The sequence below is a fragment of the Melanerpes formicivorus genome, unplaced genomic scaffold (genome assembly GCF_026170545.1).
Source record: "Melanerpes formicivorus ecotype bairdi unplaced genomic scaffold, bMelFor1.0.p_v2 SCAF_12, whole genome shotgun sequence".
Taxonomy (NCBI): Eukaryota; Metazoa; Chordata; class Aves; order Piciformes; family Picidae; genus Melanerpes; species Melanerpes formicivorus.
The window spans coordinates 12,218,374-12,245,025 of record NW_027142364.1 but is presented as its reverse complement, the minus strand read 5'-3'; the positions used below and the strand labels follow the sequence as shown (position 1 = coordinate 12,245,025).

Genomic DNA, 26,652 nt, shown 5'->3' with positions numbered 1-26,652 from the left:
GGTTCCCAGCTGCTGCAGAAGCAGGTGGTTAAAGCAGCTGGAGATCAGGCATGAACTTGCACCCCATCGTGGGGAATGCAGAGAAGGAGGATGTGACTGAGTCAGGGCTGGCGGCTGGAGCTCCCTGGACTTGCATCAGAGGGAAGGCAGGGATGTCACCCTCCATAAAGAAGGCAGTTGAGGCTCACCTCATGTTTGTCTCTGCACAGGTGATGACATGAGTGGCTCTGGGAGTGGCGACAGCTGTCCTGACGATGTCTGTGGTAAAAGACTTTCTAAGAGCCCCAGCACCAGGCAGCCAGAAACGCACGCTATTCCTAAGCAGTCTGGACATGGCATCAATGGGGCCAGCAGCAGATCTTTGCCTTCTGCCTTCCTCCTCCTCCTCTCGGTGGCTTTCATTGCCGCGCAGCACTTGTGGCGGTAACTCACTAACACAGCCAGGAAAGAGACTGCAGCCGAGGGCTTCACTTTGCCAAAACCAACCAACCAACCAACCAAAGGACATATTTAATTCACCTTGGCAAAAAAAAGATAAAAAGAAGAAAAAAAAAACAAGGGAAAAATAAAAAAGGAAGGGAAAAAACAAAAGGAAGAAAATAAGGGGGGGAAGAGAAAAAGGTTACAGTTGTTTGCTATTTCTGGCAGTGCTCAAGCTGTTTTCTTCTTTCTTGGTCTCTTCCCCAGCGCTGGGCCCTCTTTCTGTACCTCATTGTTTTACTTTTGTTCTTGCAACAAACTGGCTCTTGGGGCTGAAACAAGCCTGTGCTGGGAGGTCTCCAGGAGGACCCCAGCCTGCTCCTCCACAAGCAGCTCTCCTGCTGCCTCCAGTGGAATATGCAATTGCCCTGATCTCGCTCCCCAGCCACTGGCCAGAGCGCTGCTTGCCACGGAGCTGCTGAAAGCACGACGGTGCCAGGAGCGACGCCGCTGCAGGACGCGGAGAGACTGAGATGGTCGCAGTGCAGTGTGAGTGCTGCAGCCAGGGGCTCTTGCAGGTCTTTCCTCTACTTCCCAGGCAGGCAGAGGTGCCCCATTGCTTCCAGCAGCATGCGGAGGAGTGTGGGCAGGTTTGGTGGGTTGAACTGAAACAGTTTGGCAGTGGCTGTTGGACCCAAAAATGCAGAACTCCCTTTTTCTTTGGAAAGGTCACAAGTGGGTTCCTTGACTAGAGCTCGTAGCTGACAAGAATTTGCAGTGTAGGTCTCCTACATCTAAGTGACTGGGAATGAGTGTTAGGGGTTGGGGTTTGGGGTATTTTCCTTTGCATGCTAGTTGGAAAGCCATTTTTTACCCAAGTGATAATGGTCCAATTTCTACCTGCAGTGCAGTACAGTACCGTGGTAGGTAACAGAGAGATGAAAATATGCAGAGTGGGGTTCTCCACTTGACAGTTGTGCTGCCTCCTCCTCCTTTTCCTCCTCCTCCTCCTTTGGCCTCAGCCATGGATGGGTATCCCCTTTTTCCTTCTTCTTCTTCTTCTCTTTCTCTTTTCTCTTTTTTCTTTCTCTTTTTTCTTTTTTCTTTTTCTTTCTCTTTTTCCTCTTTTTTCTCTTTCTCTTTTTCTCTTTCTCTTTTTCTCTTTTTCTTTCTCTTTCTCTTTCTCTCTCTCTCTTTCTCTCTCTCTCTTTCTCTTTCTCTTTCTTTTTCTAATAAGGAAAACCAGGGACTTTTTACTAACTGGACTGTCACAACTGATTTTGACAGCTCACACCAAGCACATGCAGGAGTGATCCCCACCAGGTAGCCGCCTTAGGGCACAGCAGGGTTAGTGGTGATTAGCCCTTAGCTTGTCCCTACCCAGCAGAGTGACTCAAGGTAGCACCTGTCAGGGTGGGTTGTGAGGACAGGACACATTTTGTTTGGGATATTTTTTCTTTTTCCTGTTATGTTGTAGGGTTTTAAGTAAATTCCCACTTTCCCTGCCCTTTTCCCATCCTCCCACAAACCTTCCCTAACCCACAGAGATGGGGTGAGATAGCAGTGTCAAACACCCACTGGTAGCTCTGTTATGGCTCAGGGAAAGGCCAGGCTTACCCTCTGCCACCTTGTCTCGCCACATGCTGACCTCTGGGTCATGCAGGCAGCTGCTCAAACCCCAGAATGGTTTGTGGGGTGGACTCTCTGCTGGGTTTTAAGACTGGGGGTGGATGGTCAAAGGTATAAATATTCTCACGTAGCTGTAGGAGTGTCTGTGGTTGTAGGGCTGTGTGCTTTGGGGCTTCTAGAAAGCTGCTGTACCTGACAGGTATGGCAAGCATCAGCTGGAGATGTAGGTTTAGCATATGTTATAGATACAACACAGTCACTCTGACTGGTTGGGGAAAGAGCAAGCCCAGGGCTTGGGCTTCGTTCATGTTGGGCTGGGTTTGAGTTTCAAATGTGTTTGTACTGCAGGCAAGAGGGGGGCAGAAGTGTGCCTATCTCCTATTTTACTGATCTGCACAGCAAATGTTTGAGCATTTATTCTCTGTCCTAACAGAGGAGACAAGTCTTTGAGCTGAGCAAACATTATGGCTTGGGGGTGGGCTGTTTTCTGAAAAAAAAAGGGGGGGGGAGCAGGGAGGGGACATTGTTAACATTAGTGGTTTCTAGAGTGTTAAGGGAAGGTGACACCACGAGCAAGGTAACAACCAAAAGGCAGGCACAGAGGGAGCCTGTCACCTGCCCTCCCTGGGGCAGGGGTCCCACCTGGGGCCAGGTGATGACACTACTAGGCAGAGACTCAAGACCAGCTTTGACTGGTTTCTCCAAGTCCCAGTGACTCATGTTACTGACTTGGTATCTTTTCTGCCCTGCACTCACCTTCTTGTGAGGTTAAAACTGATCTAACCTGACTGAGAGAACTGGGCCTCTTTAGTCTTGAGAGGAGAAGGCTGTCTATAAATATCTGAGGGCTGGGTGTCAAGATGAAGGTGCCAGGCTCTTTTCAGTGGTGCCCACTGATAGGACAAGGAACAATGGGTACAAGCTAGAACACAGTAGGTTCCACCTTGACACAAGGAGACACTTCTTTATAGTGAGGGTGGCAAAGCACTGGAATAGGCTGTCCAGGGAGGTTGTGGAGTCTCCTTCTCTGGAAGCTTTCAAAACCCGCCTGGATGTGTTCCTGTGTGACCTGCCCTAGGTGATTCTGCTTTGGCAGGAGGGTTGGACTTGATCTATAAAGATCCTTTCCAACACCTAACATTCTGTGATTCCATAACCTGGAAGGGTTTCAGCCAAGATGCTGGATGTTGGCTAAGGGACAGACACCACCACTTAACCTGTCAGAACCCAGGAGTGGATAAATACAAACCACAGATTTAACATTTATTTACTTCTAAACACAGGACAAGTTCTATGTTACTTTTACTGCTCTAAAGAGTTCCTATCTTTTTTCCTCTTTTTTTAACTAGCATTGCAAATACAACTTTAACCTTCAGTTACAGAAATTCCCACAAGTCCTGCAGAAACTTTAAATCCAAAGCAAAAAACGGGTGAGGAGGGCCATTAAAACATTGTGCCCTCTTCAAAAAGCGGTTGGGTTGGATTGGAGTTTTATGCCAAGTTCTATGTTTTGCTTTGCAGAATGGGAGACTGAAAGGAAAGTCCTTGTCGTTTCCATTTCTGTGCAATTAGTGTTTGCTGTTAGCCTGTTGCCCTCAAAAGCTTCTCCTGGGCCCCAAGGGGAACACCCCTGAAATGTAAAGCAAAAACATTACTGATTGCCCAGTTTTAACGATGTGATAGCCCACGTTGTTGGCCCTGTCACAGTAATAAAACCTGAGAGTTCAAATGAATAAGGCAAACTGAAAAAATGCTACACAGGAGAAATCCTTCCCGATGCCTTCCCCCTTTGGCTGGGGTTGAGCCCCAACTTTCGGTGTCCCCCTGGGCCCCGAGGACAACTGCTTCAGCCCTCCCAGCGTCACGCTGGGGGTTAGACCAGTGTCAGCAGCCTGAGGTCTGTGCGGGTGGGCGAGGGCAGGGCTGGGGGCTCTTCCCCCTCCCTGCCAGGAGGCACATGATGTTTGTGTTGATGCTTCCTCCCTCCTCAGCCCCGAGTCTTTTCACACAGTCTGCCTGTGCTGCTGCTCTCTTGTCTTCGTTATTCCATTTTTCTGTCCTTTTTGTGGCCCTGAAGCAGTTTCTTCAATCCGCTGCAATTTGGTGGCCTGGGGCTGCATTCAGCTATGCCACCTTCCACTGAGGAGCTGAAACCACCACGTGTCCCCAGGGTATCAGCTTGATATCACTCTGAACTGAAGCAAACCTATAGCAAGCCATCATTACCCAATAGCCAGACAACTGCTGGCGTAGCTCAGCAAGCTGAAGTCAGCCCAGGCCCAGACAAACCCCAAGGCCGCGCTCGGGCTGGCAGAGCCTGGGCACTCAGTGCTTACAAATGACATTTCCTGGGCTACTGCCTGCTCAAAACTGCTGTGACCCACCTCCCCAGCCCAGGGCAGTGGTGGGCTGGGGCTGCAGCCGCAGCAGGGGTTGGCAGCTCCTATGGGCTGGTTATGTGAAGGGGGAGCTCAGAGAATGGAGTGGCTGGGGAGGTGCATTTGCCTCAAGGTTAGCGAGGCAGTGGTTTGTGGTGATCTGCACAGGTATGTGGAGCAGGGAGTAGTCTAGGGAAAAAATATTAATGAGGATCCCTGTCTCTGGAAAGGGGAGAACCAGAAATGGTGAATTTCCAAGTGTCTCTGTCTTTCAGCCTGCTCTTTTGTGCCATAACTTGTATGTTTTAACTAAGGGCAAGGGTCTCAAAAGGCTTTGAGAGCACAGCTACTCATCATTTACAAATGACAAACTGCCTGTTGTTTTCTGGTGGGCTTGGTAGGGGCTAAGGTATTGCAAAATATCTAAAGTCCACCTTTGCTTTAAACAGATGCATTTCTATCTGCAGGAATAAGAATTATTTCACTTGTTGGCATAGCTGGACAGTTATCTATTTCTTTCTGTTACCAAGGTACTTGTAACTCTCTTGCACTGTTTATCTAAAGTTGAAATATGTTCTTTGAATCCTTGTATAAATAAAAAGGCTGGAGACTTAAATCTGTATTTACAGGTCAGTTTTATTTCTATTCAATTTAAGCTGAGTTTGAAGTTTTTTTCTTTTTCCTTGTTAAGGCACAGATAAAGGCCAGGCCAGGAGTCCCAAGGGATGGAAGTCTGCTTTCAGCCTCATGGTTTGTGACAGGCTGGTGCCAGTGCTGGCACTGCAGGTTTGCCTACATTCGGCCCTGCTTAACCTGGAGGAACAACCACTAGGGTTGTGTGGCTGGGAGGTGTTTACAAACGAGGTGAACCTAACCTTAGCCCTTGGAGCAAGTATGCCAACAGTGCAAAGAATCAGAAATAGTCTTTGTATTTGTCATTGCAAGATGTTGTGCGTGTTATTGACCATTGGCCCTGCATCATGACAGAAGGAAAAAGTGTTGAAGAAGCCCAGCCACACACTCAATCCACCAGGAAGCAGCTTGTACCTTATCCAGCCCTTTAGCACCTGACAGGCACTGGCTGATGTGGCATTCCCCTGGCCAGGCCCTTGGCTCTGTCCCCACCCCTCAGTTCAAGCACATGTCCATGTACTCATGCTTAAGGTACTCCCTGCCCTGGCAGTACACCATCAGTTTTACTGAAGTCCAGAAAGATTAGAGCAGCCATATCTGTTTACCCTAGTAAATAATTTTCTGGGTAGTCAGATGCTGCTTTCTAAGGGGCAGCTATAGGATCTGGGTATCAGCTGGAGATGATCAGATCGATACTGCATCACTGCACCGATTCTGCATCGATGCTGACCCCAGCAGCAGCCTTCCTATGAGGAGCTGCTGTAGGGATAGGGACTGTACAAATCCAGTTGCTTTACACATGATCGGTGGGGCTCTGAAGCGTTTTCAGCTGTTCCAGTGCAGCTCTCAGGCTCCAGCAGGCACTAGGACCTACCCGAAGCCGTCACGCTCCAGCCTGTGCAGAAGAGATAAATATAGCACAGCACAGCCCAGATGCATTGCTGGGGGAATCCACCCGCACCCCGAGCCCCCGGCTTTCCTCCGCACCGGGGCTGTGCCGGGGCTCGAATGCGGCGCGGAGGAACCCATCTCGGGGTTCTGTATGGGAGCAGCGGTGCCGGTGACGCTGCAGCCTTGGCTGCCGATGCTCCAGCTCTGCAAGGTCACCTCCTCGCTGCTCATCAGCAACGCCAAGGCAGCCTGCAACGAGGACCTGCTCACACGAGAGGGAGTCACCTTCTGCGTTAACGTCACCCGGCAGCAGCCGTTTCCCAGCCTGCAGCAGGTGCGGGGCATACGCGTGCCCGTCTTCGATGACCCGGCTGAGGACCTGTACCGGTACTTCGAGCAGTGCAGTGATGCAATAGAAGAGGCTGTGAAGAGCGGTGGGAAGTGCCTGGTTTACTGCAAAAATGGCCGCAGCCGATCAGCTGCCATCTGCACCGCTTATCTGATGAGACACCAAAAGCTCCCACTCAAGGATGCCTTTGAGGTAGGTGCTCACACTCTGGCTAATATTTAGATCTCTTTTGGGTATGAAATGCAAGGCTTGCAATGAGTAACGACGAGCTCTGATATTGAATTTGGTGCTCTCGCCTGTTCACACCAGTCATTACACAGATGTTTGCATGTGAGTGAAAAAATTCCACTGTACCTGTTTTCACCCCCAGCTTGGACAAATTTCTGCCAAGAACTGTAATTAAAAATGCAAGCAGGCCTTAAGCACAGGTAGCAAACGTGCAAAGTTGGTTGTTTTGTGAACATTGTTCCCTGTCATTTGCTTACTCATGGTAAGTGAAGTTACAGACATCAAGAGTGAAATGAGTACAAGTGGGTGCAGCAGTTGTTTGCAGGATTTGCTCTTATCATGTATGTGACAGCTCCACACAGCAAAGTAACTTCATCTGCTGGACCTGCTTGGGACTAGCTAGGTATGAGCAATGGCACCGCAGCTCCATGAGGAAGCCCATCCAACAGGTATGACGTGCTCTGCAGTCTTTCAGTCTTTACCCATTTGGTTGGTGTATCCATGGAGCCTCTAATTTAGATAACTCTTTTGCTCAGCACTTGACAGAGGTGTGCTCTGTCAAGCTTCATGCTGTCTTAAATACAGGCAGTGCTTTATGAGAGACATTTGCATTTACAGTAGATTCAACAGTTCTTTTTCATGTCTTGCCCATGAATCATTCTGTAACAGGGACATGCTAGAAAGGCCCAGCAAGCAAAGTGAGGTCAGCTTACCAAAATACCTGTTTATTATTCCATAGCTAAGTCAACCCTAAGTAAATCTTCTCAAAAGTCTAAGAAGAAAAAAAAAATCCCATTGTTTGTGTGATAGCTGCCTTTGCTTCTACAGTGTCTTTCCTTTCTTCTAGACTGTGAAGGCTGCCAGACCAGTAGCAGAACCCAATTCAGGATTTTGGTCTCAGCTGCAGAGATATGAAGAAGATTTGCAGATACCAAAGCAGTCCGACCAGCTAAGCAAACAACTTAAGAACAGCAATGTATGAAGATATCTTAGAGAGAGTTAAGTAGCTTGCTACAGATTTGTTAAAAATTAATAATTCCATCTATCCCCTCTACATAAAAAGCCAGTGAGCATTCTTTGAACTCATTCAGTGCATGACCATTGATGGCATGTGGGACAGGGGCAGATAAGCAGGGAGAAAGAGCAGAAACAGAAAATGGTTGGAAGGACTGTAAACAGCCAGAGAGCATTTATTTTCCCCTGAGTGACATTGAATATGATAATGATGCATTGAACAAGTGAATGAATTACTACACAAGGATTTTACTCTTGGTTTTTAATTAAACTTCCCAGTGACGTCACTGGAAGGCCTGATGCCAGCCCAAGGAAGTCCTGAATTTCTATCTCGCCTACTGGATCATATTTATGTTCATAAGCTGACACAACCTTTGGAGGGAAACTGACACTGAAACTGCTTAGCCTCTGCCTGAGCCCTGCATTTTCCTTGCGTTCAACTAGGCCAAAATACCAGCACAAAGTTACTGACAAATCCAAAGGACAGAATGCACAGATGATGATAAACAGCTCAGCTCAGCTCCTACCACGCAAGTCAAGGGCGCTTTCAGCTTTCGGAATTGGTCTCCAAGACACCAAAATAATTATTTTTAAAGCAACAGTTGACAATGGAGGGAAGAAGATGACACTGTCAATCTACAAGTAATTCTAACTCCTTTTAGCTTTACTTAGCTTTACTAGGTGTAACAAGATCTGCCGGTGCCCAGCTCATGCCTTCAAGTCAGCTGTATCTGCATGCAAGCAACATGGCTAAATCATTACTGCTAAGCCTGTCTGCAGGGTGCCCTGTGAAATCATTTGCTGGGATATCAAGGAAGCTGCATGAAATTTCTAAATCAGACTACAATTATGTTTATCATAAAAAAAATTAAAAGTAGAGAGGAACACCAAGGCATTTGGTCAAACTGTGCAAATACATTTGTCATTTAAAAGGAGGAAGTTATGAAACCTGTGAACCTGCAGTGTGAAGTTCCATTCCACATTGCTCAAAGCATCAATATGAACTGAAGTTAGCTGCTCACCGTCATCATCTAAGTGTTTACACAAGGCAAACATATGCTCCCATCAGTGGAGCAACTTAAGGCAGAAGTCCTAATGGTGGAACAATGACAGAGAATAAAGCCACCGGGGAACTATATAAATTAGACAATTCAGACACAGCAGAAGTTCCCAAAGTTAAAGATTGCTCAAAGTTAAAACAGGGTTCTAGTAAAAGCTGAAAAACATAGAAATAAAGATTTTTAAACGAGCCTATCATCTTCTTCGTTATCACAAGGCAGTTTTGCACCAGATGCTTTCTCCCAATCCCATCTGTGTTTGATTCATTCTGTTTCATTTATCCTTGCTATCTGCGCTGCAGCCGGTAAGAAATTTGTCTTACGCCTGCAGCTCTGAAGGTGAGTGGCTGCTGGGGAATTTTTTGGTAGCTTTTATAAATCTTGACCATTTTACATGATATGAACTACAGTACAACATGAGACTTCAATCCCACAGTATAATGACTGTATCCTTATCGATGGCCTGGATACCACTCATCAAAAATAATCTGTTGCAGTCAGGCTGTGGAATAAAGTTTATTTCCTGTCAAAAGCTAAAGCTGCTAAACAAAAGTAGTAATCTGAACATTAATGGAAACATAATACATTTCTAAGCATGAGGCATATTAGCTTGCAGTCAGCTACAGCATATCAGTTCCGCATTTTTGAGTCAGCTGAAACAGAAACAGTTGCTCTTGATTGTCAGGATACACTGCACTCTCTGGTTAAATTTTACCAGGCTTCTCAGCATGCAGAAAACCTTCAATGCTGCAGGATCCCACATCACAGCACTTTCTCTAGAAATCTATTTACATGTGACAACTATTCTTGGAAAACCATTCCTATTTACATAGAAAAACCATACCTCCTCCTTGCACTGCTCCAAATCAAGATGAAAGATTGCAGCTTGGAATGGGAATCCTGGAAGTAGCTGACTTCTTTGAGTTCATAACCTACTAACGTTACAAGTGATGTAAACCGTTTAGACGTACTCCTTGTTGCTTATGACTGTCTCAGAGTCTTTGGTGTAAATGTGCTTCTGATGAGCTGCCTGGCCTGCTGAATATGAGTATCTGGTGGGTCTGTAAATTGAGGAAAAAAAGATACAGAATAATAGGTGTTACACACATGGCCAGCTTCAGATACTCAGGAATTTACTCATTTAGGTCTGAATCCAACCCACACTTCACGAAGGTGCAGAAATTAGAGGGCTATTGGTCTCATCAGTGTTGTAGCTAAGGGGAAAGAGATGGCCTCTGCCAGGCAGCACAGCCATCCCTTGTAACCAGAAACACATTCTGCATTCCTAAGTCACTTCTGCTCTTCCTCCAGGCATTTTAGCCAAGTCCTTAAAGCAGAAAACCTAGACCTCAATGCCTTTGTGCAAGCTGCAGTTTTTAATACAAGAATCAAGAAGATGAGAAAGGAAAACAGACATATCTTCTGCCAGCCCCTTCAACTGTCATTTGTCATTTTGAACTTCTATTTTATACATCAGTTTTATCTGATTTTCAAGGTATGTATTTCAGCATATTGGGTACTTTGTATACAAGTATGGTGAGTGAGATCTAAAGTCCAACGTGGCTGGTGAAATATTACCATAAAACATAAATGGCTTCAGATTAGGTAGTGGAGAAGAGTACTTTCATTTATTATGTGTTTTTATATAACTTTATTGAGATTAAATACAGCATCAGTGAACATGCTTCTTTCTCCCAGGTTATCTCCTCAAGCTTAATTAGTACAGTCTCCAAGCCATTTGGGGACTAATGATCAATTGAGTATGCTTTGGGAAGGAAAGGTCATTACTCCTCCTGCAAATTGAGTGGTGTTCAAATATTCTAACAGTAGTTGAATACTGAAGATAAACTTGTTTATAATACCCTATGTATTGCTTCATAGACTACTTTTTGGCAATAGATAGTTCTCCTTCACTGCACATGTTCACCACGTATTCCGAGAACTATCAGCAGCACTCAGACTTATGTAACACTAGTTAAAGGTGACTCCTCATGGTGACGTAGCAACAATTGCACTGTCTGGAAGGTACAAATATTTGGTACTGCCTCCCCTGCTATCACAAGTCTCTGACATGCCACAGTACTGAATTAATAGGTATAATTCTCTGTTTGTATGGCTATAGATTTATACCAGAGGGTGAGAGACAGAGAGACCAGTATACAGACAGAAAATAATTGGCAGCCGCTATTTCAGCTGACAAGTCCTACATTACCTGTAATCCTGGCTTTGCTTCCCTTTACATGAACAGGTCAGTAGGAGCCCACCGAGCATATAAAGAACAGATCCAGCCCAGCCTAAGTACAGAGCATCTCCTAGTTCATACCTGAAATATGGAAGATATTATGGAAGCTGTGTATCACAAAGCCATTGTTTTAGACTGTGCCATAAGGTACAAAAATCATGTAAACACACAAATTCTAGTCTGCATAGAAATAACCTAACTGAAAGGTACTTCAACAGATCACAGAAGAGATCCGATGTGGCTCTGGGTCTGTCCAGTAAAATTCTTAAATATATATTTAAGTGTTCTGCCAAATTAGTGACAGTACAGAAAGTACAAAACCAACAGGAAGTAGCAATAAACACTTGAGTTGATAATGAATATACATTCTGTGCAGTCCACAACACTTCTTTTGTCATTGCATCGGCCTTTCATGAGAAAAGGCTTAAGCACAGTTTTCTATAGGCACAATGCTAAATCACCCACAAGCAGCTGAAGGTATAGGGTTAGTTTTTTGTGTATCCAAAAGAACATTCAGCACTCTCTGTGTATATAGGGCTGAAAGATATTTATGAATAGTCCCAAATTGAAAAGGAATACCTCCCCATTTCACTGTACATTTCACTACACCTTTCAGGTAGCCCTTTAGTCCAGCCCAAAAATTTCACTGATAATTAATTTCATCCAAAGACCAGACACAGATGAGCCTGGAAAAGCCTGTCAGGAGTTTCACAAAATCAAAAACCAAGTTTTGATATTTCGACCAAGACCATAACCACAATATAGCTGTACCTCTGTGATCTGAGGCACTGAAAGTAAGGCCAAAATCGGTGTCATGGACTGCATAGAAGGTATGCTGAAAAGTGTTATGTGTGTTTTCTTTCCACTTGTAAACACAAAATCATTTAAAAGTGTTCAAGTTTCTGCCTGCAGAATTAATTGCTAACAGGCAGGTTGCAGAAGTTTACACAGGTTCACTGTTCTCTGTGGCCTCAAAAACACAGGAGTTCAAGTTGCTAGAGAAATACTAAGGAACAGTTGAGAGATGTTGCCCAGTGCATGAATTCATCTCTGCTCATTATTCACCTAGAGACAGGAATGCTGTAGACATCACATGAGCAGTGGTATACAGGAGGGACCTGCAGGACAACTTAGGTTGCCTTCACAGCTGTATGACAAATTGAAAGTTAATAGAGGTTAAACTTACTAATTTGCTGAAGTCAGGCCAAAAAACCACAATCTGAAAAAACAGATTTGCCAGCCTCTTAAGAATGAAGATCAATACATGTCCACAATTGAATTTAAACCTGTCTCACAGGGTCCAAGGAGCACAAACTTCCTCAGAACATGTCTGGCTCTACTAATAATCAAAGTTAATTTGCTAAGAACTTCTTAGTGAATTGATAGCCTTTCAAATGAAGTTAATATATTAAAAGTAAAAGATTTATTCAGCTACTGAATGCAAGCAATCTGGTAACTGATTAACTTGTGTTGATGTTGAAGCCCCAAAGCTGAACCAGTTAACAATAAAACTCACAACTATCCCACTAACTGAAATTCCTTATCAACTGTTGTTTCAGTCCTCTAACGTATTTATTGCCCTTCATATAATTATGTCAAGGGGATATAAAACAACAAAAAGTATTCAGAAGTGCAATTTCTTTGTAAGTGCTTGTTTGAAAGCACAAGGAAAACTGACAAACATCGAAAGCAATTGCTTGAAGTACTTTGGTTCATAACAAAGCACTTCACCTCTGACTACCCTGAGCTGATCCTCAGGAGGAAACTTACAAAAGACTTGAAATATCCTAGCAACTGAAGATTTGTAGTTTGCTGATCTAAAAATAATGTACTCAGCAGAGGTACTGGCAAATTATAGATGTCTCCCTTCCCCCCCAGACCAGCTCTATCATATTCCACAAGCAATATATTACATTTCCCTGTCCCTTTTTCCCCCCTCTCTGAAGGAGAGGCCCGGTCATCTCCACCCTTCTTCCTCATTGCTAAATGTATTGACCTAGATAAGGTGCCGTAAGCAGGCATTTGGTTTTGAAGAACGTTGCTTTTATATCAGACAAGAGTAAAGGCTTTTATACCTTGTTTGTGTACAACTGTATGAGCTGATAGTGCACAAACTTTGCCTTCATTTTAATTCATAGGGCAAACAAATGTTGAGCTGTTATCATGTAGTGAAGAATATATTTTTCTACTTAAAAGACAAGCAGCAGACTTCATTGACCATTTCAGTGACATTTCTCAGCTCTCTGCAGGGCACTAGTACACAGGCCAAGCTGGTTTCTGTACATTTTTTCATTTTCCTATACATCTGAGGCATTTTGTACCTCTTTTGGTCTAACTGCTGAAGAAAATTAAGGTTTTTACTTTTTCTTCTTCATAGCGTTGGACACTTAAATGTTTCACACAGGTGCGCTGTGATTGCACTCAAGATGACCTGCTCCATAACCTTTCCTGGCACTGAGGACAGGCTGACAGGCCTGTAGTTTGCAGCTTCCTCCATCCACCCCTTCTTGTGGATGGGCATCACATTGGCCAGTTTCCAGTCATCTGGGACCTCTCCAGTGAGCCAGGACTGGTGGAAGATGATGGAGAACAGCTTGGCCAGCTCATCTGCCAGCTCTCTCAGCACTCTAAGATGGATCCCACCTGGTCCCATGGACTTGTGAGTATCCAAGTGGCTGAGCAAGTCCCTAACTACTTTCTCATGGATTTCAAGGAGATTATACTGCTCCCTGACTCCATCTACCAGTTCAGGAGGCCAGTTATCCTGAAGTCCTCCTGCCTTACCGGTGAAAATGGAGGCACGGAAGGTATTTAGAACCTCAGCCTTTTCCTTATCTTTAGTTACAATGTTCTCCTCCAGGTCCAATACAGAGTGGAGGTTCTTGAAGGTCCTTTCCTACCTAAGCCATTCTATGATTCTATGTAAACATAGTACAGAAACCCCTTCAGATATGGGGTTGAAATTTCACAGTATCACAGCATATTTCCAGCATATTCACTAAATCTTCCAGAACAGAACTCTCCTTCCTCTCCCCAGCATCTCCAAGGTGAAAAGACTCCCTGAAAATAAACTTTCCTCCTGTAGGACTTGATAACAGGATCCATCCAGGCTCTGAAACTCTGAAGCAGCTGAGGTTAGTGCAGCTGTCTGTAATACATGACGGAGTTTGGTATGACAGATCTATCAACTTACTTGGTTCCAGCGTACAATGGATCAAAAAACTGAGCAGTAATCATCGCAGCATACCAAGAAACAGCCACCATGGAGCAGAGACCTACCAGAAAAGTTTAAAAAGCACACAGGTGAATGATTTCTTTAATTGCTGTAACAGCTTTAAACCAAGAACAATTGTTCATTTCATTTAGTCTACCTGTGAAAGCAATACAAGGCATTGATAACATTCTTAGTTCAGCATTGATATTACCTCCTAGAATAAAGAGAAATCCTCCTGTGACAGTAAACTTCATTTTTGCATCTTCATCAGTCAACCCAATGTTTGTGCACTTCAAACCAAGCAGTGAGAGTACTGCAGCTAGGAATCCCAGAAGGATGGAAGCAATCATCAAGGCACGACATGCCTGAATATGAGCTAAGACAGAAAAACAGAAGACAAATCAGGATCTATACAGAAATTAAGTTAATCTTGTGCTGAACAAATTAATGTGATTAGAGGGACAAAATTAACAAGAGCAGTAATGAATGAGTCTTGTCTGAGTTTGTAATTTGGTTCAGAGAGGCATCCAAACCCAAGTGTTTAGCCTTCAAGTTAACCAGAGATCAGAGTTGAACTACACTTACACTTGACAAGCTCAGTAAATCCTCTTGGAGCTTTGGTAAATAAACTCTGAAAAACTATAGCAAGCCCTTCACAGCCTACATCTTTAAGTCCTGTTAAAACCCATGGTGGTATATATGCTCGTGGTGACTTCCTTACACCCATACAGCTGAGTGCCCAGGACACCTCTGATCTCCAGGTCCTAGCAAAGGTGTGTTGGGGCTCTGGCTCTACAGAGCCAGCTTTGCTACTTCCAGTGAGAGCTGGGAAAGAAATTGCTCAGGTTAGCAGTGCACTTTAAACTCTCAGTCAAGGTAACAAACAAGACATGAGTGGATCCAAGAGCTGCAGCACTCCTCTCCTCCCTAAGACATAGTCCTTGCAGAGAGGTTACAGCTACTGTGGGCACATTAGGGAGTTTGGTGTGCTGATTCTGCACCACCTAAGCTCCTGGTCTTCGTATTTAGGTATCAATTTCACACAAAAAAACAGGTCAAACAGGGACTTTGAGGTTCCGTTAAAATGGCATCCTGTATACTGCAGGTTCCGGGTCAAAAAGCACTTTGGCATCTTTGCTAGGAGATAAACAAGTGTCACCAATCTGGCAAGTCTTGGCTGCTAACTTTGTTGACTCAATGATCTTCAAGGTCTTTTTCAATCTAAACAACTCTAGCTCTGAGGTGGAGCAAGCCTGTTAACTCCAGAAAATCAAAATCAGGCACAGAAACAGGAAGTGAAGAGAGATTCACACTCAGACTCAGTGGGCTTTGAAACCTTATGTGGCTTAAGAGTCTTGTGATCTTGAGAGTTACCCAAGACAGTAATAAATTGTCATGAGATAAATACACAGAATTCAAAGATAATAGTGTTTGTAAACACTATTTTTAAAACTGGTGGGGCAAAGGAAAACACACAGTAATAAAAGTGAAAAGACCCACTCAAAGTACCATTAACAGTTCAAGGTTTTTGCCTGCAGAAGACAGTGTTAGGACGAGCACTCAACTCCAATGCTGCTTTCTAGCTTGGAATTTTACACCATGGCAGCAGAAATTACCCACAGCAGGGATACAACAACTGACATTTCAAGCCTTTGGGCTGCAGTATTAGATGGGACTCCCCATATCTTTCCAGGACACACAAGCATACCCTCAGGCTAATTTCTTGCTATATGATTTTAACAGAAGAGTTTTCATACCATATCCTCTTTGTACCACAATGTAATAAACTCAACATCCTGAACTGAGGAGCTTGCTTCACAGTCCATAAAGTTCAATATTTTGTTGTTTATCTTACAAATGAGCTTACTGAACAAGATACAAAGTCAGTTCATTTTAGCAATTAATACTAATTGTAAGAAATTATCTCCAAGTCCTGCCATTGGAAGAAACACCTATGGAACCTTAAAAAAGGAAAGGGGAAAGGGTTTCAAAAGCATTTGGCAGTTGATTGCTTTATATCAAATACTAGATCTAGCTGTGACTGGGTATGTAGTGCCAGTTCTGCACAGCAGACAGTCATGGTTTCAATCTTAGCCAATGTTGCTTTTAAAAGGCTCCTCACTTCAAACATTGGTGATTTGGACTAATGGCTTGCTGAATTCAAAAGCTTTAATTCAGTTTAAAAGAACCAAGGCTGATGTTTCCCATGCACAAAACAAAACCTGGAGGTGCACCACATAGCTCAGCTGCAAGTAAGAAAACCTTCATGGGAAATCTTTGTGGTCCTGATGAGAGGTAACAAAGACAGCTTTGTTTCTTCTTCTTTTTTTTTTCTCCTTCTGCCAATCCCTGGAATCTTCTGTAGCAAGTTCAGCTAAGTTTCTAACCAGCAGTTTAAAACACATCTAAACTAACCATGATAATTTTCAGTCTTCCTTGGCTGATATCTGTGAGTGCTACAGATGTTTTGTGGAGGTTCCACTGTTTGCTCAGCCCTTGTTGCTAACAACCCCACTTTCTTCCTCTTTACTGGTTTGCCCAACTGTCCTCTTGACTTTTTCTAAAATCCAGTGTCTCCAGTGTTTCTCTGTGACTTCTCCTTTCTAACCCCCTGTTTTTTCCTCTCCACAATTCTGCAAGCTGCTTTTTCCTTCCCCTTGCCTATACCCCTTAAATATACTGCCACCTTCTCAACAGTGTAATTGATCTCCTCAGCAACAGATCAAATTTAATCCCCACAAATTCACTTCCAGAGCCTGGTCTCTTCATTTACTTTCGTTTAGCCCCATTTTTTAACTTCCTGCTGACTCTGTGCTGTTATCTACAGTTCTCCAGGAGCCTTGCTGTTGCTTGCCTTCCTTTCTCTTTTGCTTTAGCACTTCTACTCATGATGCTCTTTTCTGTTCCCTATTCCACTTCACCCAATTTCTTTAAACCACACATTTTTCTCAGCAGCTCCAAGATGCTGACCAGTTGTGTCCCCACTGCTCACATCTGTACACATGGGAGCTCTATGACAGTGTTAGAGGCAGCACCTTATATAAACACATCAGTGACAAGACGCTGCCTAGAATCAGTAGCAGTATGTTATGAACTAGCCCTTGTAGTGGTTTAGACTAGCCCCTCTGCAGACAATAATGTCTGATGGACATGATCCTGCTATTGCTGGGTCTAAGAAGTTTAAATAGGGTAACGCTCCTCTTAATACACAGCTGCGTTTTTAAACCAATTGTTAGCTATCCATGAAAGATGAAGAGAACAGATTATTCCCTCAGCGCTGGACACAGCCATTTCAGAGAATTGGCACACCAGTGTCAGAGCTGGTCCACAACATCTGCTTATTTCAGACTGAGAGAGAAACTTAATTTAATACTTCATTCCCACTAATCCTATATTACACATTCTTCAGATTAGGAGTGTCCACCTGTTTATTTAGTTTAGCTACCTCCCAGTGCAGATTTAACTAAGTAGGAAAACATTTTTATTCTAGGATACCCATTCAAGATTAATAAAAACCAGCTTTCCCATCTATAAACATGCTTACTATCCACAGAATATTGGTTTAGCTGAGCCTCTGAGGACAAACCACAATTCTGCTGAAGACTGATACAGAGTAGAGGAGCCAGCGCATCTAAATGTCCTGCTATTTACAATCACACGTAAAACAAGACATTAGGCAACAAGTTCTGACAAGTATATTAATTTATAGCATATACTCATTGTATAGCTTATAACTTATTTATAACATATTGTGTTTCTTGCATTTTCTACAGCCTTCAGTCCCAACAGCCACAAGCCACTGCCACTTCTTAGCTATAAAGAGCATTTCTTACTTACTGTATTTTAAAACTCCAGCTACAGTACATTAGCTATCAAGTTTTGCAAGAGAAGGTTTATATAATTCCAAATACACATGGAACTCTATAAGATGTACTAAATAAACAGGTGTCCTCCTGATTCCTTTGCCAAGAAGCTAGAAAAGAGATTACACCATATTTAAAAAGCCTATTAAATCAAACGTTTGATCAAGCGACTTCATTTGCCTTATTTTATAGCCTTTAGTAAGGTGCTTGACACATTCTGCTACTTAAGGGCTTTTTTTTTATTACTTCAGCCCACAAAGTCCTTCTTGACCAGTTATTTCCAGTACTACCAGATTACCAAAACCAAAAAGCCACTCAACATTTTTCCAACCAAATTTTAAGCAATATAAACAAGACTGGGCAAAGTCACATACCAGGCAGTGCAAGCAGAGAGTCAAAAACTCTGCAGTTGGACACTCCAGTGCTGTCTTCTGCACAGCTCTTCCAGAGGTTTTCAAACAATGTAACGGTTGTGATGACACTACCATGTATACTGGAGACTTTCCAGTAATTATGTGGTAAAGTAGCTCCAATAAGTGCCCAACCACCCAAGCACAAAAGAAAACCAACTATTTCCAATGCAGCAGTCATGCTTGTGAGTAGTAACAGTTAAATACCACTATAATTAGATTACGATCAAGTGAAGCCTTTCAGAAGCCTCCTTGCTGTTTTATCTCTGCCTTTCACTCCAAAATGAGGCTACCTTTGCTCTTTGCTCAGCCCCAGAGATAAGGCTTACAGTTTATGACAATAAGAAGTGGGAGCAGTTAATGATAAATATATCAACTTCTTTTTTTTTCTTAATTACAATATTAAATCTTGAGCAGTGACAAAAGGAGCCTAATTTTAGTCTCACCTTAGAAAGTCCAGGTAGTATTTCTACAAAATATCTTGTAAGGGTGATAATACTGGCAAATATTTTCTTTCTGTTTCTCCTCTGGAGTTAAAATTGTAAAATTGTTTGTAATTTCATTATTGATCTCAAATCAAAAAGCTTAACTGAGTTATCTTCTTGACAACCCAACCATAAAAAAAAAGCTTGAGAACAGGAACTTTATTCTGTTGCTAGAAAATGTGGCACATTTATTTGAGTTACGGTCATAAGTAATCCATCAAGCTGGACTGACAAATTCTATCAGGAAAGTTAAGTCTGTGGATGAGTGGTTTCCATTAATATTTTACAGTCTATTGATCTATAGTTAAACACCTGCAGCCTTAAAAATAGTCCCACTTACCCTGGAATCCAGCTGTAATTATTTTTCATGGGAATCACAGAATGCTAGGGGTTGGAAAGGACCTCAAAAGATCATTTAGTCCAACCCCCCTGCCACAGCAGGATCACTTCGAGTATGTCACACAGGACCACATTCAGGAGGGCTTTGAACGCCTCCAGAGAAAGAGACTCCACCACCTCTCTGTACAGACTATTCCAGCGCTCTGTCACCCTCACAATGAAAAAATTGCTCCTGTTCATGTGGAACCTCCTATGAGGCAGTGTGACAGACAGACCTAAGTTAAAAGGAATGAAATGATGAAGGAAAACAGGTATATGAAAAATTAATATATAGCAGCTGATTGCATCTGTTTGCCAGAGTATCTTTGTGTTTTTAAAAAAGTCTATTCTAGGCAAAGTAGAAGTTTGCTAGACTTTGTTTACTTGCTTTTGCTCTTGACTAGACAAAATCATAAACTCAGTTCACTTCACCAACTAATGTTAACAACTTAAACTGCTTGGGTATACCAGCTAGGGTTAACCATCTCTTGCAATGATAACCTGCTCTTATCTACAGGAAATTGAGTCAGAGTTTCTTCATAAAATAATCCTGCTATGATGCAACATGCTAACAGATTCATAGCATTTACATAAAGACTACCAGAAGGATTAGCCCCTGAGAGAGTCACAACATGCCCATATGAGACGTCTGGGGTTTGTTTTTCCAGTCCTTACAGAAGTGTATTCCTGATGTAAGTAAAACACTGACAAAGATAGAGCGTACAGCACCAAAGCAATACATGACCAAGGAGAGAAATTGCTCTGGTATTCTGCAAACAGAGCATATTTGCTTGTAATAAGTTTGAGAGAGGCAGCAATAGTATGTTCTAAAATCAGATCAGCCAATCCAGTTGTGGGGAAAATACTGAAATACCCTAAATATTTGATCAACATGAGTGTGCCTTTTTGATCACCTCTGTAGATTTGTTCCAGGACCCAGGAGTGCTGACCGAGCACTGTAAGACGAGAAATAGCCCTGTGACACAGCAATTGCTCTGCAGGCAGCCACACAGCATGCCTGTGGGTTGGCATGAGGGTACTCATGCTGATTTTAGGGGACATGCAGCTCTTTGAACAGCTGAAGATGATCAGCTAAGCCCTGTCAACCAGAAGTCTTCACTTCTAGAAAAGGAAGAGGCTCCATGGGAAGGAAGGAATGAAAACCTCTGGAGGTAACTGCTTCAGTTCACCAGGAACTTTTCTGTTCCACACTGGATGCAATGAAACTTATTCTTTGTAAAAAAGGGAGCCATCCCCCATTTGGTCTGCTTGTCTCCACAACAGGGGTGAAACATCTGCTTGTTCCTGTTGCATGAGGCAAGGTAGAGCTGCCACACCATTGCAAGTATCCAGGCCATCTTGCTGCCACTTATGAGAGGAGCAGGCTTGTTGGCCCCATCTCATCACTCTAATTTCCACAAACCATATCCAAGTCTCCAGAATAACCTTGGGCACCCTGGTATCTACATAGCTGAAGTCTTAGAGCGGAGAAGAACAGATACCAGCACGGTATGAAAAGCTGACGTTGCCTCTGATGCAATGGTGCTTTTAAATCCTTGGGATCATATGATTAGCCTCCTTTTGAGGTTACAAATTCTGACCTAGCTACACAATGGTGATACTTGTTATTAAACTGGAAAGTAGGTGAAGCCACTGAAGCCAGGGCCCTGAGGAAGAATCACAAATATGCTGAATCTTCAGAGTTAACTCTTTAGGATTAAACTCTCACATTTTAGAAATCTGCCTGACAGTTAGCTCTGACTTCAGTGGAGTCTGTGTCAAGAAAAACAGGCATTTGTGGTCTGTGATGTGCGGTACTTGTTAAGTATTGAGCACTATGCATTGAGAATAAACCAACTGTAAGAGCCCAGACAAAAGCAATGACAGTAATCAGGGATCTATAAAGCAAGCAAGGCTTGAAGAAGTGATTGCATGATGTAACTCATAGAGCAAATGCACAGTATTGAAAGTTGTAAAAGAATAAATGCAAAGTTCTGTTTAAGACTGAAAGCTTAATAAAATGCCAGTCTTTAAAGGCCACACTGTTACTGTTTGTGCACTCAGTTCATTGAAGATAGAATTTCTACATTAGTTTTTCCTAGTCCCTTACCATAAAAAGTGTTCACAGAGATATTTTTCAAATCCAGAACAACCCAAACAAGTAATTTTCATTCTCTACACAGACAGTTTTTCTACTTGCAGACGAATTACCCTGCTAGTACTGACTACACACTGAAAACACAACAGTATCCATCACACAGACATATTTTTAGTTGCCCACCTCTGAGAAATTCCAGAACAAACACACAGGTTTAGCAGAAAGTTCTGGAATATCTAGGAAGCCTTGTCTCACACCAACACACAAAGAAGCACCAGCGCTCACTAACCCATGATCTGCTTGTAGTTAAGAATTAGGCTGAGTAAAACAATGTCATTTCTTCTAAAGCAAGAAAAAAATTATCTTAGATTTGTTGTCTATCACCCATACCTCTATGACAACACAACAGAGATGGCAATAAAGCCATAGCAGTTACTGTGCTGAATTGCAGGGTGAAGCACATGGGTTTCACTGGGGCCCTTTAACCTGCCTGCAAGAACTACAGCACAAATCCTGTCCATATGAGATCCTCTGTGCCAACTGCACACTATAAGCCACACTAATATGCTGCCCAGAAAGAAGGAATAAAACTACATCCCTGGATTTTATATACATGTACCGTGCACACTTACTGTCTGAAGTTAACATGTAGGGACATTTCTTGCACTCTACTGATCCAGAAGCAGCCACTGCACAGTCCATCCAAAGACCTTCAGAAATCCAGTCAGCAGTAACCAGCACTGTCGTGGTGTCTGAAATTTTCCATCTGTTGGACATGGTAGTAATAACTGAAATGGTGAATCCTCCTAAAGCCAGCAGCAATGCACAAACTCGTAGAGATGATCCCATTCTTCTGGCTGAAGTTGTTTTCAAAGAAGCCTCCCAAAAATTCTGCTATTAGAAACCTCTTGAACTTGTTCATACACACACAGTATGTGGGTTTATCTTTACCCAAGCCTGACCTTTACAAGTACCTTTCCCCCCTGTTCTAAAAATCAAGGACCCAGGGCCAAAGCTCTGCCCACCTGTTGCATAAAGGCTCAGGCATGGCTTTTCACTACAGCAAAGTGGACACCTCAAATAAGAAAATTACAACCAAAAGTTAGTACCAGAGATGTTCAGATTAACCTGGCAGCCACTGCCATGTGATTTCCTCTGCCATTGCCACTGAACTGCCCATGCACCATCAGACTCTAAAGTAGGACAGAAAAGCACTATTACAATTTTCACAGATTGCTGTACTTGAAATGTTCACTGCACTTGCCACTGCAACACCATTTTCATGAAAGGAGGCTGTGTTCATGTAACACAGGGGAACAATTAAAAAGAAGATTTATTTTTAGGATCCAGCCCACACCTTGTAGGAACATGTAAGTTTTCTGCAGAGAAAAGAGAATTAAAATAAAAAGAAAAACAAACAAGAAGAAAAGAAACAAGAAGAAACACAATGAAAAGAAGGAAGGAAAGAAACAAGAGAAATCAGAAAAGAGAAACAAGAAAAAAGAAACAAGAAACAAGAAAAACAAACAAAAATACAAAAGAATAAATAGAGAGGAAAGAGAAGGAAAAAGGAAAGAGAAAAGAAAAGAAAAATAAATAGAATTCAAGCCTCCTTTAATTTTAGATGACTGCAACTGTTTGTTCAAGGAAAGAATTAAGTTTATTCTGCTCCTAAAAATGCATATAATCCACTATAAAAGTTTAATTTCACATTGAGGATAGGTCACTTGTCTCTCAAATGATTGTGTAACCTCTTCAAAACACAAAACTGTCAATCAAAAATATCTGAAATAAAGGATAAATTTCAATTACTCTACCAGTCCAAGCAGACTTCACACCAGATGGGCAGGCCAACAATCCAAGTGAATGTTTCTGCCTGATCCATAGGTATGTTGTGTGCAATCACAATTCATTCCTCGCAGTAAGGAAAAGATGATTAAAACTGTGAGCTCTGCAACATCACTATGGCCAGGACACATCAAAGTTGTGAACACCAACTTCTCATTAAAATACAGTAATTTAACACTGTAGGTTTCAAAGTGAGGAAGCTGGGAAACTAGGCTTCACAAATACAGAACATTCTTTCACCTTGACCCAAATTCAGCCATGTTATAGCAGGACTTCAAATGCCAACAGGACTTCAAATACCAACAGTCCTTCTCCCACCTTTAAAAGACTATCCCATATTAATGCCCCTGTTAGAGGTGATACAACTTCCACAAGCTCCTCACTGTGGGTGGGTTCTCCTCAGTAGAAAGGTGCACACATGGTCTGAATCTAGGCTGATGACAGTTCAATTCCATACACAGGAAGATGCAAAGTGGCAAGAATAAACTTTGACAGCATGGTGCCTGACAGACCAACTGAAAGGTGGAAGCATGGAAAGAAATTCTTTACTACTTAGAGCAAACCATGCAGTGCTGGTATGTGAACCCTTAGGGGGCAGGGAGTGGATCTGGTGTCTCAGTGAAGACTGGGAGCCCAGTGATGGGTCACATATCAATAGCCCACAGGAGGCAGGTACGGAGAGCCCTAGAGCCTCTCCTGAAACACACAGTCTCCAGTGTGTTAAACAAGGGCCACTGCAAAAACCCCAAAATGTGAGGGAGCCATTTGCTTGTTAAAAAAAATAATAATCCATTCTCTTTAAACTCTATTTCCCTAGCAGGGCTTAAGCCCTGCAGTCAGTAATCAGTGCAGACAGACACTGGCCCAGTGGAGCACATTAACAAACAAAACTGTTTGTGATTTCAGACGTGCCCTGGAGCAGCACAGAGCTCCCTGGCTCCCCACCAAAGGAGGTCTGGCAGTCAGGACAGCTCTGCAACCACTTTGCTGCAGTTGTTCCTCTTTTGTCTTCCTCTGCCCCAAGGAGCCACTCTCACTCATCCCTTCCCAACCCTGCTCCTACCACACAAAACCCACAGGACAGTCTAGAAAAATACCTTACTCCCTCTGGGCCACCAGTCATGCACAAAACTGCAGTCCCCATGTGATAGCGGCACTGATTTGTAACCATTCTTGCCGTTTTAAAGATGAAAGTAATGCCACCAAAATGTGTTGCTATGAATAAGAGTTCACTAATAGAAACCATCTGCAAGAGACATTTTCAAAAGCAAACAGCTTGTTACTGAAACCAACACCACATCCATCCTCCTCTTTTGGCTTGTACCACATACACCCTTCAGGACCTGACTGCACCAGCTGCCATACACTGCCACTAAGATGATGGCAACACTAAGAGCAAACATGCTTTGCAACTGTCCATAGGAGAATGACCACAAATCAAGCCCACATAAGTACATGAAGCCCAGAGCATCATCCCTCTCAAACTGCACACATACACTATACATGTGTGATAAAAGCAAGCCTTTGGGGAGCAAAAATATCACCGGAATATTAGAAACAGCACAGCCAAAATGTATGTGGTTTGAGCACAGGACAGGAAGGGTTAATTAAAAACAAATACTGAAATCTCTTACACAAACAAATCACTCCTGATAAGGTCTCTGGAAGCAAAATCGAGTGATTAAGGTGCCTGAACTGGAAAGCTAAAAAACTCTTTTACTTATTTTTCATTTTGTTACATAGAAAACCAGAGGCAGAGCATTGTTTACAGCACTGGTTTCATTTATGTGTGTATTTATACACTTTTAACACCAGCAATATATGGCTTTGCCCCTGCTAATCATTTCTTAGTTCAAGCAAATTCTGAGGCTGACCCATGGCCACCAATGCAATCAGAAAGAGATAAAATGGGGATTTAAATAGAGTGCTAAACTACTTAGAGCAGTCTCCCACCACAGGCTGACAGAGGTTACTTCGGGTCACAGCCTGATCTCTAGCTCAGAAGGCAAACTCTTGTTAATAATTTTTTTTAAGAGAGGGAAAAAAAAAAAAGAGCAATGTTAATTAATTTCCTCTCCACTTCCAAATGATTTGACCTTGCAAACGTGCTCCCAATGTTGCTGTAACTTATTAATAGCCCAATGAGGCTTATAGCCACGTGCAAAGGCAATATACAGATCATTCTCATCTTGCTAGGAACTTTCCCTTCAGACAGTCCACTACAGAATAATTTGGGTTGGGACCAGATTGATGCCAATCTCCCACTAAAGCACAGCTTCACCATTGGGTCCGGTCACCCAAGTCACAAGAGAGCAGCCTGAGGGCTGAAGATGGCACACTCAATCTCTCGTGTAGTGTGTTCATCACGCTCACCCAGAACTTTTCATGGTGCCTCTTGTCCTCTCCATGCATTTCCAACATAAACTACTGTGTATTCAGCTGCTTGATTTTGGCAGCTCTGCACTCTCATCAGTGGGGGCTCAGGCATGACTGGTGTGTAAGCCAATTGGCTGTCCCATTAGTATCTTCATGGCAACATGGATAACTAGAAAGGTGCATGCAACTTCTTGAAACTTACAAATTACAGCTTACACAAAATACAAGCAAATACACCCATTTTATTTTTCATTTAATAGTAAAACTGTGTTGGTGTTTACAATGCTGACTGCGTGGAAAGGGCTCTCTGCCAGTACTAAGCCTCACCAGCCCTGCAGGGAGCTGCCTGGCCTTATCACTGCATGGAGATCTTGTTGGGAAGAGCAGCACAGTGTGAGGCTGGAGCCCCATATAGCACTGAGGGGATTGCAGGATGACTGGGGGCACCCAACCTGGGTAACAAAGAACACGGCAGCCTGGAAGAAGGCTGTGGGGTGGGATAGCTGCCTCACACCTGGTGAGCCATGTGCAGCCACTTGCTGCAGCAGCCCAGTGATGATGCAAGGCAGAGTGGAGGAGCAAGGTAAGGAAGTCTGGAGAAGAAGGCTAATGAAGAGCAACTGAGGGAACTGGGGCTGTTCAGCCTGGAGGAGGCTGAGGGGAGACTTTATTGTGCTCTACAACTATCTGAAAGGAGGCTGTAGTGAGGTGGAGGTTGGTCTCTTCTCTCTAGTAAGCAGCAATATGAGAAAATGGCCTCAAGTTGCACCATGGGAGATTTAGATTGGATATTAGGGGGAAAAAATCTTTACTGCAAGAGTGGTCAGGCATTGTAACAGGCTTGCACAGGGTAGAGGTGCAGTCATGTGTTCAAAAAACATATAGACATGGCACTCAGGACCTGGCTTAGTGGGCATGGTTCTGCAGTGTTGATGGTCAGACTTGATGGTCTTAAAGGTCTTTTCCAACCTCAATGATTCTAAAGGTGATGAAGCATAATGAAGTGGAGCCACACCGTGGAGCAAGGCAAGGCTGAGGCAGCAGCCCCATCCTCCTGTGTTCTGCTGTGCTGCCAGCTGAGCCCTATGCTAGGAGACAGGCTCTGTCTACTGCAGAAGGCTTCTGAAGAATGTATTAA

General features: G+C 43.2%; 3 protein-coding genes across 4 annotated transcripts in view; 2 read left to right on the top strand and 1 right to left on the bottom strand.

The window, feature by feature from the left end:
• Positions 1 to 5,043, top strand: part of GPC1 (glypican 1) — a 217,840-nt gene extending 212,797 nt beyond the window's left edge. The window contains exon 9 of the mRNA XM_068145413.1: positions 210 to 5,043. Within this exon, the coding sequence (XP_068001514.1) occupies positions 210 to 427 (218 nt within the window). The 3' untranslated portion in view covers positions 428 to 5,043. The remainder of the gene's footprint in view (positions 1 to 209) is intronic.
• Positions 4,110 to 22,250, bottom strand: LOC137444555 (claudin-15-like). Of its 2 annotated transcripts, none has more exons than XM_068145414.1 (5): positions 21,923 to 22,250; positions 14,268 to 14,432; positions 14,036 to 14,117; positions 10,813 to 10,923; positions 4,110 to 9,661 (listed from the first exon to the last, which is right to left on the bottom strand). In XM_068145414.1, exons 1-5 carry the CDS (start codon positions 22,137 to 22,139, stop codon positions 9,562 to 9,564), a joined length of 675 nt encoding a protein of 224 aa, XP_068001515.1. In that variant the 5' UTR covers positions 22,140 to 22,250; the 3' UTR covers positions 4,110 to 9,561. The 2 variants fall into 2 exon arrangements, with proteins under 2 accessions (XP_068001515.1, XP_068001516.1); XM_068145415.1 differs by lacking the exon at positions 21,923 to 22,250 and adding an exon at positions 18,294 to 18,510.
• On the top strand, positions 5,926 to 7,510 carry DUSP28 (dual specificity phosphatase 28). The gene is made up of 2 exons (XM_068145416.1): positions 5,926 to 6,492; positions 7,376 to 7,510. Exons 1-2 carry the CDS (start codon positions 6,103 to 6,105, stop codon positions 7,508 to 7,510), a joined length of 525 nt encoding a protein of 174 aa, XP_068001517.1. The 5' UTR covers positions 5,926 to 6,102.
• Positions 22,251 to 26,652: the final 4,402 nt, after the last annotated feature.

Bases quoted from the DNA above. Each gene is read 5' to 3' on its own strand.
- DUSP28 (XM_068145416.1), top strand. From the start codon at position 6,103: ATGGGAGCAGCGGTGCCGGTGACGCTGCAGCCTTGGCTGCCGATGCTC. The intron at 6,493-7,375 runs GTAGGTGCTCAC...CCTTTCTTCTAG, and splicing joins CACTCAAGGATGCCTTTGAG to ACTGTGAAGGCTGCCAGACC.
- LOC137444555 (XM_068145414.1), bottom strand. From the start codon at position 22,139: ATGGGATCATCTCTACGAGTTTGTGCATTGCTGCTGGCTTTAGGAGGA. The intron at 10,924-14,035 runs GTAAGTTGATAG...TCCATATTTCAG, and splicing joins CCATTGTACGCTGGAACCAA to GTATGAACTAGGAGATGCTC. The intron at 9,662-10,812 runs GTAATGTAGGAC...CTCAATTTACAG, and splicing joins AAGCAAAGCCAGGATTACAG to ACCCACCAGATACTCATATT.